This window comes from Mixophyes fleayi, chromosome 5 (assembly GCF_038048845.1).
Source record: "Mixophyes fleayi isolate aMixFle1 chromosome 5, aMixFle1.hap1, whole genome shotgun sequence".
In the NCBI taxonomy this organism is placed as follows: Eukaryota; Metazoa; Chordata; class Amphibia; order Anura; family Limnodynastidae; genus Mixophyes; species Mixophyes fleayi.
The window spans coordinates 212,741,774-212,759,283 of NC_134406.1; the positions used below are offsets into that span (position 1 = coordinate 212,741,774).

The 17,510-nt window shown below is 39.4% G+C and overlaps 1 protein-coding gene across 2 annotated transcripts in view; it reads left to right on the forward strand.

Moving 5' to 3' along the window:
- LAMA3 (laminin subunit alpha 3) overlaps window positions 1-17,510 on the forward strand; it is a 183,752-nt gene that overhangs the window by 125,604 nt on the left and 40,638 nt on the right. For both annotated transcript variants that reach the window (XM_075213429.1, XM_075213427.1), the window contains exons 39-41: window positions 1,492-1,575; window positions 7,939-8,169; window positions 16,255-16,368. In XM_075213429.1, the coding sequence (XP_075069530.1) occupies window positions 1,492-1,575; window positions 7,939-8,169; window positions 16,255-16,368 (429 nt within the window). The remainder of the gene's footprint in view (window positions 1-1,491; window positions 1,576-7,938; window positions 8,170-16,254; window positions 16,369-17,510) is intronic.

The following is a 17,510-nucleotide window of genomic DNA, read 5'->3' on the forward strand; positions in this document are numbered from 1 at the left end:
ATCTTTCTTTCTTCTTTACCCTACAAAAACATAAAATAAATGTTGTTCCAGTATGGGAGTGCATTGGGTACCATCTATATCAGTGTTGGCTAACCTGTGACACTCCAGGTGTTGTAAAACTACAACTCCCAGCATGCTTTGCCAATATATAGCAGCTTATTGCTGGAAGGGTATGCTGGGACTTGTAGTTTCACAACACCTGGAGTGTCACAGGTTACAGTGTCAAACTGATCTATATATATATACATTGCCACATGACAGATTTTCTGTATTGTTGCACAGTTACATAGCAAAGCTATGTTTGCTGCTCCTTTCATTTGTTTTGTGTATAAAGTACTCGTATATCTAAAGAAAGTTGTGGAAACGTTACCGCAGCCCTGAGTGAAGTCAGACAAGTTAAAGGGATAATCTGAGTCTGTTCATCAAAGTATTATAACATTAATCAGGCCTAATTTATACTAGCTCTGCCCAATATAGATCTGAGTAACTATGGCTCTTACCATCAGCACCAAAACACAGGTTTTTGGACCACATTTAGTTATAATAAAGCACATCCATGAAAACCTCAGAACAAAAACTTATTCATGTCTCTCTCTCTGGACTTCAGTTATGTGCAGTAAAAGCGAGAGTGTTCTTCAGAGGGTCTAGGAGGATAATAACTCAGAGTCAGTTTACAAAATGGTCTAAACACCTTTCAAAGTCACATTATTAGTGGTAGTTAATAGTGGCCCAGGTACCTTTTATATCAGAAATAAATCAGAGCCATACTGTCCAAATGGAGAAAGTGATGGGCAGTAGTGACAGGTGAGTCACAACCACTGTGGCTGACCTTGGTCCCATTACGTTTGGAGAAAAGCTAACAATACATACCAATAGTCAATGATGATGGTATTAGTGTCATGGTTTGAGGATACTGTGCTGCATTAGTATCTGAACAATTTACCATCATTAAAGGAACCATGAATTCTGTTACAGGAAGGAAAGCCCCTCCAAAATCTCCTAATAAAATGTACCCTATTCCCCCTTTCATCTCATATCAGTAATCTACCTCCAAAAAATGAAACCTAAATGTCATCCAGCTCTGCTAAGTCAGGCAAACAGGTGGCCTTATTTGTATTGTGGAGCATCCTCACTGCTTCCGGTGCAAACTTCTGCTCTTCCGTAAATGCAGCCCCCTCTAACCAATGAGCTTTGCTGGGATTCTAGGCACAAGACACCACCAATTAGGACTTTGTGCTGCTCTTCGGCCATCTTGCACTCCTAATCTAATATTTGATTTTTATTGAAGATCTGTTAAAAATATGTAATTATGCAAAAAATCGGAGAAGGTATCTTTCTTTCACTGCAGTATATCATTAAACAACATAACATATTCAACATCATCTAAATCTACTAGGAATCTCTTCTCTTGGAGCTGTTTGGTGTGTTTGGCGGCATCAATGTGTATATTCTGTGTGTACTTACTTCATTTTACACATTCTACTTTGCCAGGGGAGACAGATGACCGTTGTTTATGTGGATCCCAACAACCCATTACCCGACAGACAATACTATGGACAGGTTCAGCTGGTGGAGGTAAGACTGGAGTTATATGCGCCGTTATGCACTATAATTTTCTGTACCGGGTCAGTTTACATTGTATAACAAACTGCATGAGCCTGCTGGTTAAGATACTGATATACTGTTGCACTATAAAAACAAAAAACAAAAATAGCTAAGAACACTTGGGGGCAGATTCAGTTTTTGGCGTTACATGAAAAGTAACGCGCCGTGCGCACTATTACTGTCATTACGGTAATATTGCACGTAAATACCGTTATTACGGTACCTTTAACGCTGGATTTCAGGGAGCTGCGAGCTGAAATCCGGCATAGTATTATGATATTAACGGTACTTTTAACGCTGCGGGAAACGGCAACAGTTGAATATGCCCCTTGGAATCCCTTATATTTTTTTGTCAAGCAGCAAAGATTGTTATTAGAGGTGTGTAAGAATTTCCTTTGTCACTAAATATAATACTGTCATAAAGCACCATATTGTTACAAATACTGATTTTATAGGTATGATTCTAAATCTGGCAGATTATTGTCTGACCTGTTTTTTTTCTAATACCTACTCAAGATATACCAGGCCAGTTGTGCAAAAACTGTAAAGAAATATTAATAACTTTCATGACTTGTATGACATGCATTATAATTACAGTCAGGTAGTTCAGGAGAAGAAAAGAGCTTTTTCTGAACAAAATAAAACTACCTACAAAAAAGTCAGGAGAGATCAAGCAGTATTTCAAGCAATAAGGTACCTAAAGCCAAGACTCTTCTCTTATTCAATATCTGTGCCTCACATCTACACTCATTACTTCATCATCATCAGCTATTTATATAGCGCCACTAATTCCTCAGCGCTGTACAGAGAACTCACATCAGTCCCTGCCCCATTGGAGCTTACAGTCTAAATTCTCTAACATACACATAGAGACTAGGGTTAATTTGATAGCACCAAATTAACCTACTTGTATGTTTTTGGAGTGTGGGAGGAAACGCACGCAAACACACAGAGAACATACAAACTTCACACAGATAAGGCCATGGTTGGGAATTGAACTCATGACCCCAGTGCTGTGAGGCAGAAGTGATAGCCACTAAGCCACCGTGCTGCCCAGTTTCTCACGAACGCCCAGCCTGTCCCAGATACAGCAATCTGAACAGATGGTCGTGACTGGTGTCACCTTTTCTGGCACCACAAAGGATTTATTATGGTGTCCTTGCGTTCACCAAAACCACTTTCACACTTAAGTCACTTAAACTTCCTTTTACATGGCAGCGCCACTTTAAATTTAAGCGCTGAAGACGCCGAACTCGCGGGTGTTCAAGAATCCGGAGGTTAATACATTTACCCCCTGGTATGAAAAATACATTCATAATTATAATCATATAAACCACTTGTCCTTGTAATAGTGCATTTATGTTGCAATAAACTGGTTTGCAAAGTTCAAACTCTGATTCCAAGCAATCCTCAACGCGGAACTCAGCCTATGCAAAACGTTCTGCACATCACATGCTTCTATGGACTGACAAATACTGAGCAATACCAGCATTGGGGAGATATTCTTCATTTAAGAGGACAGTCCAGTTGGACATAGTTATAAAAAATATAAAATAATTTCAATAAACATTATCGGTGCCCTGTCCCACATAGTCCCTCCGCAGATGTCTAAACCATTGATATCGCTGCCTTCCTTTTACTAACTTTGTTGTTCCCAGTATATTAAGAGAACATTAAGTATTTCAAGCTAAATATTTCCAAAGGAGAAAAAAAAGAACATTGAAACTATCCTGTTCTGCACGTAGCACATTAACGAGAGTGTTATCTATTAATCTGTTTGTTGTGTTTATTCTTGTTCATAATGTATTTACTTTGTATAAGAAGTGAGATTGTTATTTGCTTAGTTTGCTGTCTCTTCCATAGAGAATAAGTTGGCAAAGTCCTACGAAGACCCAGAGAAAGCCAATCACAATGCATACGGCTATTATGTACATACAGTATACTGACAATAAGAATGAGACACACATTCCTTTCTAGGGGGTGGCTGTGAGCAGAGCAGAGTTTGCTTGAACTTTGTTTAATCTGTTTTTATAACAGAGAAAAAATAAAGAGGAGGGATAAAAGTGTAACCCCGTGCCATTTAGAAGTACATACTGAATGGAAATATAACATAATGTACTAGCTCTATGTAACTTTTATGGGTGCTGTATTTGTACTATAAAACACCCTTATATTGTTTTCATGCTTAGTTGTACCTTGCACAGGCGAATGCATATGCTAAACGTAGCTTTGTGTTATTCCTGTGGACAGGCTATAAGGAAACTCATGAGGTTGTATTCGCTTCTTCTGTGTCTGCTCTCTGCCCCATTTTTGGCTCTTTTGGTACCTGGATATTCCCCCAATGACATCATACATATGCCTTGTCACTAGGCCACACCCACATTGTTTTCAGGATTATCACCCTTAAGTAAGATTAAGATGCGAGCTTGCATGTCTACTGTATGGCGAGCTGATGTTATAGTGCCATCATATAATATAGGCAGAGTTCTATAACAAGAATATTATAAAACAAAAATAAATGAAATGGATTAGTTGCTCTGTATAGTTATTATTATGGTTCTGTATACAGATATGTCTATTCCTATTCACTCATGGGTAACTACTTAATGCACTGGAGTACCCTGCTCTTCTGAGCATGTACAGGGGCCACAGCATGTGCAGTGGAGCTTGTGAAGGGGCAGAGCAGGTGCAGTGGAGCTTGTGCAGAGGCCACAGCATGTGCAGTGAAGCTTGTGCAGGAGATGCAGTGGAGCTTGTGCAGGGGCCAGAGCATGTGCAGTGGAGCTTGTGAAGGGGCAGAGCAGGTGCAGTGGAGCTTGTGCAGGAGGTGCAGTGGAGCTTGTGCAGGGGCCAGAGCATGTGCAGTGAAGCTTCTGCAGGGGCCACAGCATGTACAGTTGAGCTTGTGCAGTGGTCAGAGCAGGTGCAGTGGAGCTTGTACAGGAGGTGCAGTGGAGCTTGTGCAGGGGCCAGAGCAGGTGCTGTGGAGCCCCATTTGGCCTCTCTGTTCCACGGAGAGACCAAATGAAAGGTAGTGCAGGGTGCCTCCATAGCACATGGACACATAGCACCGGCATTAGTTACACCCCTGTATACACTGACAATCACATATTTATAGAACACTAACCATTTTACAATTTATAGACCTGCTTTTTAGGTGTATTTGCCATGGGCATATATGAAAGTAAGCCACTGAGCAAAAATGCTGCACACTGGATTTTGTTTGCTTCATTTTTGCAAGATCTTGTAAGCTGACACTTCAGCATCTCTAAATCCTCTTCTCTTCCACCTTCATGCTTATTCTCTTAGTTGAATGCTAAACGGATTACGTATGTGGCTCTTACTTTTTTAAACATAGACACATTGCTGCACTGTGCAGTTACATGTTATTTTTGTTTAACTAATGAAATACACTATTGAATTACTACAGTATTTTAAACAAAGTGAACATACAAGTACTTTACACTGCAACTGTTAGATCACTATTATTATTTTATCATAGTCCTCCAATAACGGGGATTAGTCTGCAGCTGTAAAACCACAGCATCATAATCCTCCAATAAGTGAGCTTAGTCTGCAAGTGTAAGGACACCAGCATCATAGTCCTCCCATATTGAGTCTAGTCTGCAGCTGTAAGTCTATCAGTGTCATAGTCCTCTAATAATTGAGTCTAGTCTGCAATTGTAAGATCACCAACATCATAGTGCTCCAATAACTGAGTCTAGTTTGCAGCCGTGAGGCCATCAGTGTTATAATCATCATCACCATTTATTTATATAGTGCCACTAATTCCTTAGCGTTGTACAGAGAACTTACTCACATCAGTCCCTGCCCCATTGGAGCTTACAGTCTAAATTCTCTAACACACACACACAGACAGAGACTAGGGTTAATTTGATAGCAGCCAATTAACCCACTACTATGTTTTTGGAGTGTGGGTGAAAACTGGAGCACCCAGAGGAAACCCATGCAAACACAGGGAGAACATACAAACTCCACACGGATAAGGCCATGGTCAGGAATCAAACTCATAACCCCAGCACTGGGAAGCAGAAGTGCTAACCACTAAGCCACCGTGCTGCCCCATATCCTCTAATAGGTGAGCTTAGTCTGCAGCTGTAAGACCACTATCATCATAGTCCTCCAATAACTGAATCTAGTCTGCAGCTGTAAGGCCATCAGCATCAAGGCTCTCAGATGATTGAGTCTAGTCTGCAGCTGTGAGGCCATCAGTGTCATAGTCCTCTAATAGGCGAGCCTAGTCTGCAGCTGTAAGGCCATTAGCATCATAATCCTCCAGTAAGTTAGCTTAGTCTGCAATTGTAACACCACCAGCATCATATTCCTACAATAACTGGACCTAGACTTCAGCTGTAAGACCATCAGCATCATATTCCTACAATAACTGGACGTAGACTACAGCTGTAAGAACACCAGCATCATATTCCTACAATAACTGGACCTAGACTGCAGCTGTAAGAACACCAGCATCATAGCCCCCCAATAACTGAGCTATACTTGTTGTTTCATAAAAATTATAAAAACCATCATCCTGTGTGTCCGTAAAGCTTGTTTTGTTTATACAACAATGAAACTGAAAGTTAAAAATATCTTATATTACACATTAAGATAAAATACACTGTTCCCTCATACCACAGCTCTACAACAACTACTAAATCCACTCTGGAAAACTTTACCTCTATTAAAGTGATTCTCTTTCTCTTAGACCCTTATATCCCTGTTCCGCTTCCTCCTTCCTGCTTAGATTTTATGGAGTCTAAGGAAAACGACCCATTAGCTCCTATATGTCTGTCTTCTATATATATATATATATATATATATATATATATATATATATATATAGTGTTAGTAATATGTGGTGCTGTGTGTAGCAAGTTGGGCTTTATATTCATTTATATAACTCCACTTTAACTCTGCTGAAGTGTTTTTATGAATATATGAGCAAGATAAGCAAAAATATTTAGTTTTCCACTTTGGACATTTGCAACATTAGAAAGAATGTTAAATAGTGCTGATTTTAAGTAAGAAAAAAAATAGATGACAAAGCAAAATACACATGATGGATGTTACTGACCTGCAAGATGCTTATCTACAATAACCAATCAGTGACCTGCAAGGTGCTTATCCACAATAACCAATCAGAGAGCATACAGCATCCTATGTGCAATCCTGTCTTTTAAAGTGTCCATTCTGGGCAGTGTTGGATATTGGGCCCCCAGCTCTTCCCTGCTGTGTTGCCTTCTGCCCCCATACCTCCCCTCTCCTAGGACCATGCAAGCTTGTCTTCATCTTTTATACAAATTAGAATTAAATGGCAGCTAAACCGCAATACAGTAAACACTTATAGTTTCCCCACAATTGCAAACCGCTTCTGTATAACACGTTATAACTTTGTCTATATTTCTTAATGTATGCTTCTGTTGTCCTAATTTGTGGCTCCTATGTACTCCAGCTTTCCATGGACAGTTGTTAATCTAGATACAACAGAAGGATAGACTATCTGAACTTAACATGATATGTGAGAATAGATCCATTATTGCCAGTGTGAGAACTACATGTAACATGGATGTCTGGGTTTCAATATAAATAGTAAAACATAAACTAGAGCTAGATTTACTAAACTGTGGGTTTGAAAAAGTGGAGGTGTTGCCTATAGCAACCAATCAGATTCTAGATGTCATTTTGTAGAAAGCAATAGATAAATGATATCTAGAATCTGATTGGTTGCTATAGGTAACATCTCCACTTTTTCAAACCCGCAGTTTAGTAAATATACCCCCTAGTGTTAATTTAACAAAAAAGCTATATTGCTCTAATCTCTACACACTTTGGCAATGCTGTATGTGATTGACAATCATGGTGAGCTAATTAGCTGGATAGACTTCAGTTTACCCAACCTGTAGACTGAGAAGGACATTTAGAACTAGTAAAATAGGATTTTTTTGTTAGTAACTGTAAAACTAAACTAGAAGTAGAAGGATATGTAATGTCCCAATTGTAAAGCGATACGGAATATGTTGACGCTATATAAATAAAAGATGATGATGATGTGAAATAATGCATAATATCTACAAATACTGTAAGGTGTTCAGGTGAAAAATGAAATCTTTGAGCAGTACTTCAGTGAAACTGTTCATGATATATGTAAAAGAATTATGGTTTTATCCTTTGTAGCAATAAAAATAAATGCTTTGGGGACTTACAGTAACTCACATTTGTAAGAAACAATAAAAACATGAAAAGTTTTATGCATGTTTTAGGAATGAAACCTTCACTTTTTCATAATGGACTGACATGTCTATTACCATTCAGGGCAACTTCCGACATGCAAGTAGCAACAGCCTGGTCTCTAGAGAGGAGCTGATGATGATCTTGTCCAGACTGGAAAACCTGCACATCCGAGCCTTGTACTTCACTGAGACTCAGCGCCTCACCCTTGGGGAGGTCGGGCTAGAAGACGTCACCATTTCAGGAAGTGGGAACGTAGCACTGAATGTAGAGATATGTGACTGCCCACCCGAATACACAGGTGATTCATGCCAGGTATGTTTCCTTTCAGTCTCCTTCCTTATCTAATGTTATTATCCAGTTGCTGCCCAAACAAACAAAGGAGCTGGCGGTGTAATTTATTTGTAAATAAACTAGATAAATCATAATTGTGCACACACTTTATTAAATGAACCATCTTTACATACTTCTCCAGGAAGTATATTATTTCAGAATCAATAGGAAAGAGTATTCCTAAGGGCATTTCACACATTGTATTACAGAAATTCACATGCAGTAGTGTAAAACATTTTGATCAATGTGTGTGTGTGTTTATATGTATGTGTGTATGTGTATATATATATATATATATATAAAGGCAGTCCCAGGGAAGTTAATTATCCAGCTGGCCCCTGTTTATTTGCGCACACGCCTGGCTGTCCTAAATGCTGGAGCGCGGCGCTGCACAATGAAAGCGTCGGGACAACCCGGAAGTGACGACGGCCGGGACGCGAGGGCAGAGAGTCGCGGCGGCTCCGGGCGCCGCCGCGGCTCATGACAGTTTGATGGAGGTGGGATAATGGTATGGGGCTGTTTTTTAAAGTTTTGGGCTAGGCCCCTTATCTCCAGTGAAGGGCAATCTTAATGATTTAGCATACTAAGTAATTTTGGACAATGCTATGCTTCTAACTCTGTGGCAGAAACGCTCCAACATCTTGTGGAAAGCCTTCTAAGAAGAGTGGAAGGTGTTATCGCTGCAAAAGGAGGACCAACTCCTTATTAAAGTATATGTATTTGAATACAATGTCATTACAGTCCCTGTTGGTGTAATGGTCAAGCATCCAAATACTTTTGTCCATATACTGTATATATACTGTATATATAATATCAGCCCTGATGCCACCTGACTTGTATGATAAAGACATTAATGAAGGGATGGTCAGTGGTCGTCGGTTGGTCTGTGAAGTGATGTTAACTCTTTACACCATGTTCTTTTCCAGTCAAACCCACAGTCCCACAAATGTAGGCTCAGATTGGTTTTCTAGGGCATTTCCCAAACAGATATGTGGGTGTGCTCCTATGAGAGCACTTGGTGGACAATCAGTATTTTTTTACTTTGGTGTCCCACTCCCACATTTGTTTTAAAGTTTGTTGTGTCATTATATTTGCTATATCTACTTTATGTGCTCCAAAATTACTGTGTAGATCAAGGGTACTCCAGCATTGTGGCCAGATATGAGTTATTCTCAAGATCTAGGAACTTGAGAGCATTTAGGAGCCAGCTCCAATATTATAAGAGCCATGTGAAAGCAAATTGGGCCACCAGAAATTGGGCATAAGCTATGCATATCCAAGTGTGTTTTATGCCTACTCTCTCAAAATGTCCTGAATTACGGGAAGAACTCCAGGCAATTCTCCCAGAGAGCACTTACTTGCCGCAATCGAAGCTAGGTAAAGGACCCAATTGCAGATTCTGGGACGCTATTGAGTCACAAATGTTTTCTGCATCTCTGACCGGTAGTATAAGAGACCAACCAAGGAATGTAGATAGAGCTGCCCATGTCTGAGTCAAAATCAATATATATAGCATACACTTTTTAGGCAGAAAAGTAAAAACAAAAACATATTTATAATATGTAGAAAACATGTAGAAAACATTTGTGACTCAGCGTCCCAGGGCAGCACGGTGGCCAAGTGGTTAGCACTTCTGCCTCACAGCACTGGGGTCATGAGTTCAATTCCCAACCATGGCCTTATCTGTGTGGAGTTTCTATGTTCCCCCCGTGTTTGCGTGGGTTTCCTCCGGGTGCTCTGGTTTCCTCCCACACTCCTAAAACATTCTAGTAGGTTAATTGACTGCTATCAAAAAATTACCATAGTCTGTCTGTGTGTGTCTCTCTCTCTCTCTGTCTGTCTGTGTGTCTATATTAGGGAATTTAGACTGTAAGCTCCAATGGGGCAGGGACTGATGTGAATGAGTTCTCTGTACAGCGCTGCGGTATCAGTGGCGCCATATAAATAAATGGTGATGATGAACATAAAATATTAAAATAAGGGACTGCATTCTCCTAAGAAGGCATTTTAGATTGTAGCCTTAAAATACCCATGAACATCCCCATAAAGTCAGGGACCAGTCCATGCCTGTAAGCCAGCAGTCAGTGAATAAGTCTCTGGTACAGATATGACAGAATTGTCTAGTCAGCAATATTGCTGTTCTTATTGCTGTTGCTGCAGATTGTAACTGACTTATGTTCCAAGTCAGATGTACCTTGTTTATTTGTACTATATGTTCTCCACAGACATAGTACCTGTAGAATCTGTGCATCATAGCAACATATAATCACCTGTAGCATGGAATTGGTTAATGATACAATTGCCGATCCTAATACTGTCAATGAGGAATATCCTGGTCCGCAGCATGTAAAGGCTTGCTTTTACAGAGGCTCTTGTATAACTGTGCTATGCTGAAAATATGTAGCCCAGAGGAAGCTGTGGCACCTCTGACTGATCCATCACACATACATCCTATTTGTCTGCAGCATTACTCAGGCTGTGATTTACTGTACTAGTGGTCTAGAAATGTCTGACTCTCATAGGGTGGAGACGAGGTGTTATCAGACACACCTTAGATACACTATCATATACTAAACTGCCTGTCAACCCTTTAGGCTGCTCATATTTATTACACAATATGAATCATGCAATGCAATGGTTTGAGAGGTGGAGCATAGCTCAGCACCATGCGTGCCTTGTAGCAAGCCTGTATACCTGAGTCAGAAGGAGTGCAGTATAAGAGTGATTTGACAAGGTGGATGACAGTTTTGTAAGCTGCAAAGTGCAGTGTGAAGAATGGGCGCTCAGTAACTGACAGAGGAGACTTTACAGAACAGCACAGCGCAACACAACTATTTAGTATCCTGAAGGGAGCTGTTTGCAGAGTCAAGTACAAGGAGCTATAATGTTATTTACTAGAAGAATGTTCTGCTTGCTAAGCTTCATGAGCCTGATGTTGTGTGGGGCAACTGGTAAGCAGCAGAGGGTAGAGTTTCTACAGATGCCCATCGGTGCAAATCAACAGCAGCAAATCTTAAATGGGCAAGCAAGCAAGGTGAGTTCCTAAAACAACCAGCGATCTGAGAAATGAAAATATGTAACAACTCATTTATTCTTCATGTATTATTATTATTAATACTATTATTAGTGATGATAATAGTGTATGGTTTCAAATGAGTGTAACCTTATTATTACGTTATGTTTCCCTGCCACTGTGACTAGATCTCATGACATATGCGTACTGTGGGGTTGTATAGCACATAGAGTCTTATTCATGGTAAATTTTACAATTAAGGTGTTTTGTTATTTTTACACTATTGTAGCTGACATTACAAGAACGTATGATCCATTTATAATGCACATTATGTATAAGTTTGACTTTTTAAGTGAAATCAAAGGTAAACACAGTTATTTGATAATATGCGGATTCAATCATATTGTTCCTTATTTAACTGCTTGACTTCTTAATACATTGTGTTGTAAGATATAGCAACAAAAATGGATGGTTCCATATAGAAGAATTTTCAAGGGACTGAAGTTTTCCCAATTCCTTAATAAAAAGAAGTATTTTGCTTTTTGTAGAGATGGTTCCCAGATGTCTCAATAATTACAGAATATATAACTCAGCTCCTTAATAATGCAGTTTTGCTAGTAATATTTCATCTATAGGTTTGTCAGGGCCTGTAGATCCCACTGGCGGCCAAGGATCTAGCTGAGTTCTGCATGTGAGTGCTTGTTCTCTGGATAGTTTCATTCATTTCATCAATGTTCTTTTATTAAGGCAAAGCACCAGGGGTCTAACGTAACTATGTGCAGATCCTGACTGCTTAACCCATTGCAAATGAGATAATTTCTAAGTCCATATTGTGTGCTTAAAACTAACTTTAAAGTTTCCATAGTATAAAACACTAAGTAAACAATTAATCAGAAACCAAGTCATATAAAAATAGCTTTTAGTCAGTTATCTCTTCAATATGTTAATCAGTAGTGTTAAAATAGTAGCGTCTATTAAGATACAGGTTCCTTTTAAGTTCCACACCATGGAGGTAGCCATTTCTTGTGCTAAGACAATGTTCATTGGAAGCAGCCAGTCAATTCACTAGTAACTAGTGACATCACTTTGTGCCTCGTCCTTAGTGATGTCACTAGCTCCTAGTGATTTGATAGGCTGAATATTGGTCCAACCCACAACGGCTGACACTACTGTGTGTAGGTGGTGATGGGTCCACTTTAACACTAGTGTCTCACAGAAAAGTAATGACTGAATTTTTGTCAGTAGTGATTATGTTATGAAAATGTGTAGTAACCAATATGTTTTCCAAGCCTCCCACTATCTGCACGTACTGCTCTGCAGCTACAGCTATTACCCATACATGTATCATTATCCTTTTGTTGCTCTTGGAAATTGTGTTATACTGTAATATGCCACATAGCTGTGGCAGGATTATAATAAAATGATCCTATAAATCTGTTGAATGGCTCAACGGAACCTTAAGTTGTAATAAATGTGTGATTTCCCCTATCTTTAGCCTATGAACTGTTGTAAAAAGAAGTAACTGTGTGGAATGATACAGTAATATACATTGAAACTGCATTATAACTGAAATTGTTCCTATTTTCTGCTGGCATTAATATTGTGGATTGCAGACTGTAGGCACTATGGGACCCATAATCCATAGCAATATATATGTGAGCCACAACATTAAAACCATCTGCCAAATATTGTTTAGATCCCCTTCGTGCCACCAAAACAGCTCTGTCCCGTGGAGGCATGGACTCCACAAGACCTCTCTGAAGGTGTCCTGTGGTATCTGGCACCAAGATGTTAGCAGCAGATCCTTTAATTCCTGTAAGTTGCGAGGTGGGGCCTCCATGGCTCAGACCTGTTTTTCCAGCACATCCCATAGATTCTCGATTGGACTGAGATCTAGGTATTTGGAGGCCAAATCAACACCTTGAACTCTTTGTCATGTTCCTCAAACCATTCCTGAACAATATTTGCAGTGTGGCTGGGCGCATTGTCCTGCTGAAAAAAGCCACTGCCATCAGGGAATACCGTTGCCATGAAGGTGTGTACTTGGCCTGCAACAATGTTTAGGTAGGTGGTACGTGCCAGAGTAACATCCACATGAATTCCAGGGCCCAAGGTTTCCCAGCAGAACATTGCCCAGAGCATCACACTGCCTCTGGCCGGTTTGCCTTTTTCCCATAGTGTATCCTGGTGCCATCTCTTCCCCAGGTAAACAACGCACACACACCTGGCCATCCACATGATGGGAAAGAAAATGGGATTTATCAGACCAGGCCAACTTCTTCCATTGGTCCAGTTCTTGCGCTCAGGTGCCCATTATAGGCGCTTCTGACAGGGGTCATCATGGGCACTCTGACCGGTCTGTGGTTATGCAGCTCCATACGCAGCAATCGGCAGTACACTATGTGTTCTGACACCTTTCTATCATAGCCAGTACTAACTTTTTTAGCAATTTGTGCTACAGTAGCTCTTCTGTGGGATTGGACCAGACGTGCTAGCCTTCCCTCCCCACATGCATCAATAAGCCTTGGGCAGCCATGACCCTGTTGCTGGTTCACTGGTTGTCCTTCTTTAGACCACTTTTGGTAGGTACTAAGCACTGCATACCGGGAACACCCCACAAGACCTGCCTTTTTGGAGATGCTCTGATCCAGTCATCTAGCCATCACAATTTGGCCCTTGTCAAAGTCACTCAAATCCTTACACTCGCCTATTTTTCACCTGCATGTGACTTCCATGACTATATATAGACATAACAGGGGAACTTTCTAAGTGATTCAAGTTGGAGAACTTATTTTCCAATGGGCTAATAGTGTATGCTGACAGTAATGTCCTATTATTTACAAAGATGGGTCACATATTTGTTCACCAACTGATAGATTAAATAAGAATGTCATACGAAAGAGTGTTATAGAATTCCCAGGCAGTAACTGATAAAATACCTTTAAGGGACCTATTGGATGAAATGTATACAAACTGTCATCTGCCTAACATGTACTGACAGGCTTCTGCTGAAAGTTAGACTCTTTTCCCACAACTGTAATGTAATAGGGAGTGTGTATATTATGGATAACTTGTACTCTTCTTTTCTTTAAGCATGCACACCGATCTATGTTCTGTCTGTCCTAGTGCTGAATGCTAGACCCTATAGGGCACAATCAGTGTATTTAGAGGATGACAGGTGAAGCAGCCAGATTATGGTAATCATCTGACCTTATTTTCTGCTAGTCTTGTAAGATAGATCCAGCACAGATGTTAATTAGGATTGGTGGTTGTTTTCACCCCACACACAGTTTATGTTAGTTCCGATCCACTTAGCCTTAATCCTATGACATTGTGATTTAAAACTATTTTTTATTAGGGCAAAACACAAAGAAATAAAATGATCACTCAGTAGTAAAATGTTCCCGCCTGACATACAAGCACTTACAGTTCTATAAACAGCATGTACATACATTGCCTGGAAAGAGTTAAAAATCACACTGATTGTTTCAGATCTTTAGAAATGTGTCCCCAAATTGAGATGGTGGAGAACACTTCCTGTTAGTAATCCCTGACACTTCACCCAACATCTTCTACCCATCTCATTTAAAACTAATCAATAACATAGCCAGCAGTTTATGTTTCCGTTTTTATAAGCCAATCGGTAGATCTACATACAGTATACTACTGCTGGTGGGGCTGCACCTGATCGAGGGGGGCCTGTTCTAACGTCATCCAACATATCTTACCCTCCCCCCCCAACTTGACTTGTGGCCTTAAGCTTCCAAATACCAGAATATATCTGTGCTGCCTGAGAATGTGTTTTAGCAAGTTCATGGAAATCCCCAGCTTTAATAAATATAATATGGTAAATCTTCAAGGATGAAATTATTACCTATCAACCCAGGGGAGACATGTATATATATGATCTCCTCTAGTTACCATGGTATATCTTACAGAAGAATTCTAGTTGTAGGAAACAATCTGGAAGTCATATAAATGAAAGCCATGCAGTATTGGGGACTGGTTTTCCCGAAGCCCCTCTATAAGCCCCTTCTCTTCCTTTCCTACTATTTCTCCCCTTTTACCGATTCCTTCACTTTAATGTGAATCTGTCTATAAAATACTTATTTTTCCCTTCTCTTGTACTTTTTTCTTTGTTAATATGAAAACAGTTTGAGTACTTGCTTCAGATCAGACTGTTATCAATGTCTGCTTTGTGAAGTGTTTTAAATACCATAATACATGTCATTTTCTGTAACCTGACCAAGGGCTAGATTTACTAAGCTGCGGGTTTGAAAAAGTGGGGATATTGCCTATAGCAACCAATCAGATTCTAGCTTTCATTTATTTAGTACTTTCTACAAAATGACAGCTAGAATCTGATTGGTTGCTATAGGCAACATCTCCACTTTTTCAAACTCGCAGCTTAGTAAATCTAGCCCCAAGCCTGCAGTTTACTTTTATCTGTATAACAACTCTATTGGTAACTGGATCCGTTGTGTACTGTTTTTTTTTTATATATTGTCTTTTATATATCAAATAAACTCTAATAAAACTGTTATTGATAGAAACATGCCATATTATTGCTGTGTCAGCAACATCTGTATTACATGTCTGATTAGTACAGAGGGCGCTGAATGCAATTATTTACTTAATTTATGTACCAGATAAAAGACATAACATATTTTGAATTTTATACTTATACATATAACAAGCTGGTTGGATCTTGCAGCAATAATAATTGAACTCTGGCAGAGAAATTTCACAGGTTCAAATCTGAAACCTTCAATATCTCATGTAATTAATATTATTGTTGTTATTTTGTTGAATTACTAACAGTGTATCACAGTACAAATGAGGATGAACTCTATACAATCTATGTTTAGGAAATGTTTAAAAATATGATTTATGTATAAAAAGTTGTTTATAATGTTAATTTGTTCAGCTATCATTTTTATAGACTGTTTTGCTTAACATTGCACAGAAATGATGATCTCTGATCATGCCAACCATCATGGTTTCATGACAACATACTCATTTTTAAAGACTAATTTGAATACCTCTTTTCGTAGGAGTGTTCTCCTGGACACTATCGGGAGAATAAAGGGTTATACCTAGGAAAGTGCGTCCCTTGCAGATGTAACGGCCATTCAACGCGATGCCACGATGGATCAGGAATATGTATTGTAAGTACTAATTTGATGACACACATTTAAGTCTACTACAGCTCTACACTTGTTGTTGTTTATGGAGACTTAAAACTAACTTTTGATGTTACCTGTTCTAGAAGTTCCCTGTTACTGCTAGTGTGCAAAGGTTGCTGGAACCTCTATGTTCTGTAATATAATTGGATAGAAATGTGCCAATAACAAGCGTCTGGGGGGATCAATGGAGAATACTCCAATGACGCTTCTGTTCGGGTGTGGGGAACGCAAATAAATGAAGCATGGCGCTACTTCCGACTACCAATGCACATGCTGATAGTTAGGGGATTATTGGAACCAATGAGTCTCATTCCCATACCCAATTAAGACTAGTAGATCAGGAATTCTTACGCTGGTCTGTATAGCTCCTTATATATCTCAGACCTCTACTGGTTTTTACTTTCTCTGTTCCATCTGCACATGTACTGTATGTGAAATTATATATAAACTAATTATTTTAATAGTGAATATCATATTTATGTTGTCGATGCACAATATTTACCTTTCTACAGAAGAAGTCAGCTGGCTTCATATGTGAATCCCAAGCTGCCTTCCTCTACTGATTGGAGACATTGAGGAGCTGCCAAAATTGCACGTCCTCCACTACTGCTATAAGGGAAATAGTGGTGACTCTGGACACTCGCAGGCATTTCAGCTATTCATAGTGGTTCAAGATATATTTCTTTTAGGACTATACACTAAGGCCAAGTTGCACAAATCTAGTTGTTTAGCAATCTAGGAAAATACCCAGATCAAATGGAGTCTAAGCACTTTCATCTTCCAGTGACCATAAACCAGTAGAGGTTGTGGTTGTTTATCAGTATGCCCAATGAGAACTAAAAAGGTTTAATTGTGGTTCAAAGAGCACAGAAAGAGAAAATAATTATAAATACATCATCTTTTGTATGTATGGGCTATAAGATCATTTACTGAAATAGTAATATTTTTAATAAAATGTTTGTGGTAATTAGTAAGTTGGCCCTTGGCATATCCTAATAAAGCAGACGACCTTAAATACAGCATTAACAGTTTTCTAAGGCGTTAGAGTAGTGGGAACTTTACCCTCCAACGCTTTGTGTAGCTGTAAGGCAGACTGAATAGTTTTATCTCCTGTTCCAGAGATT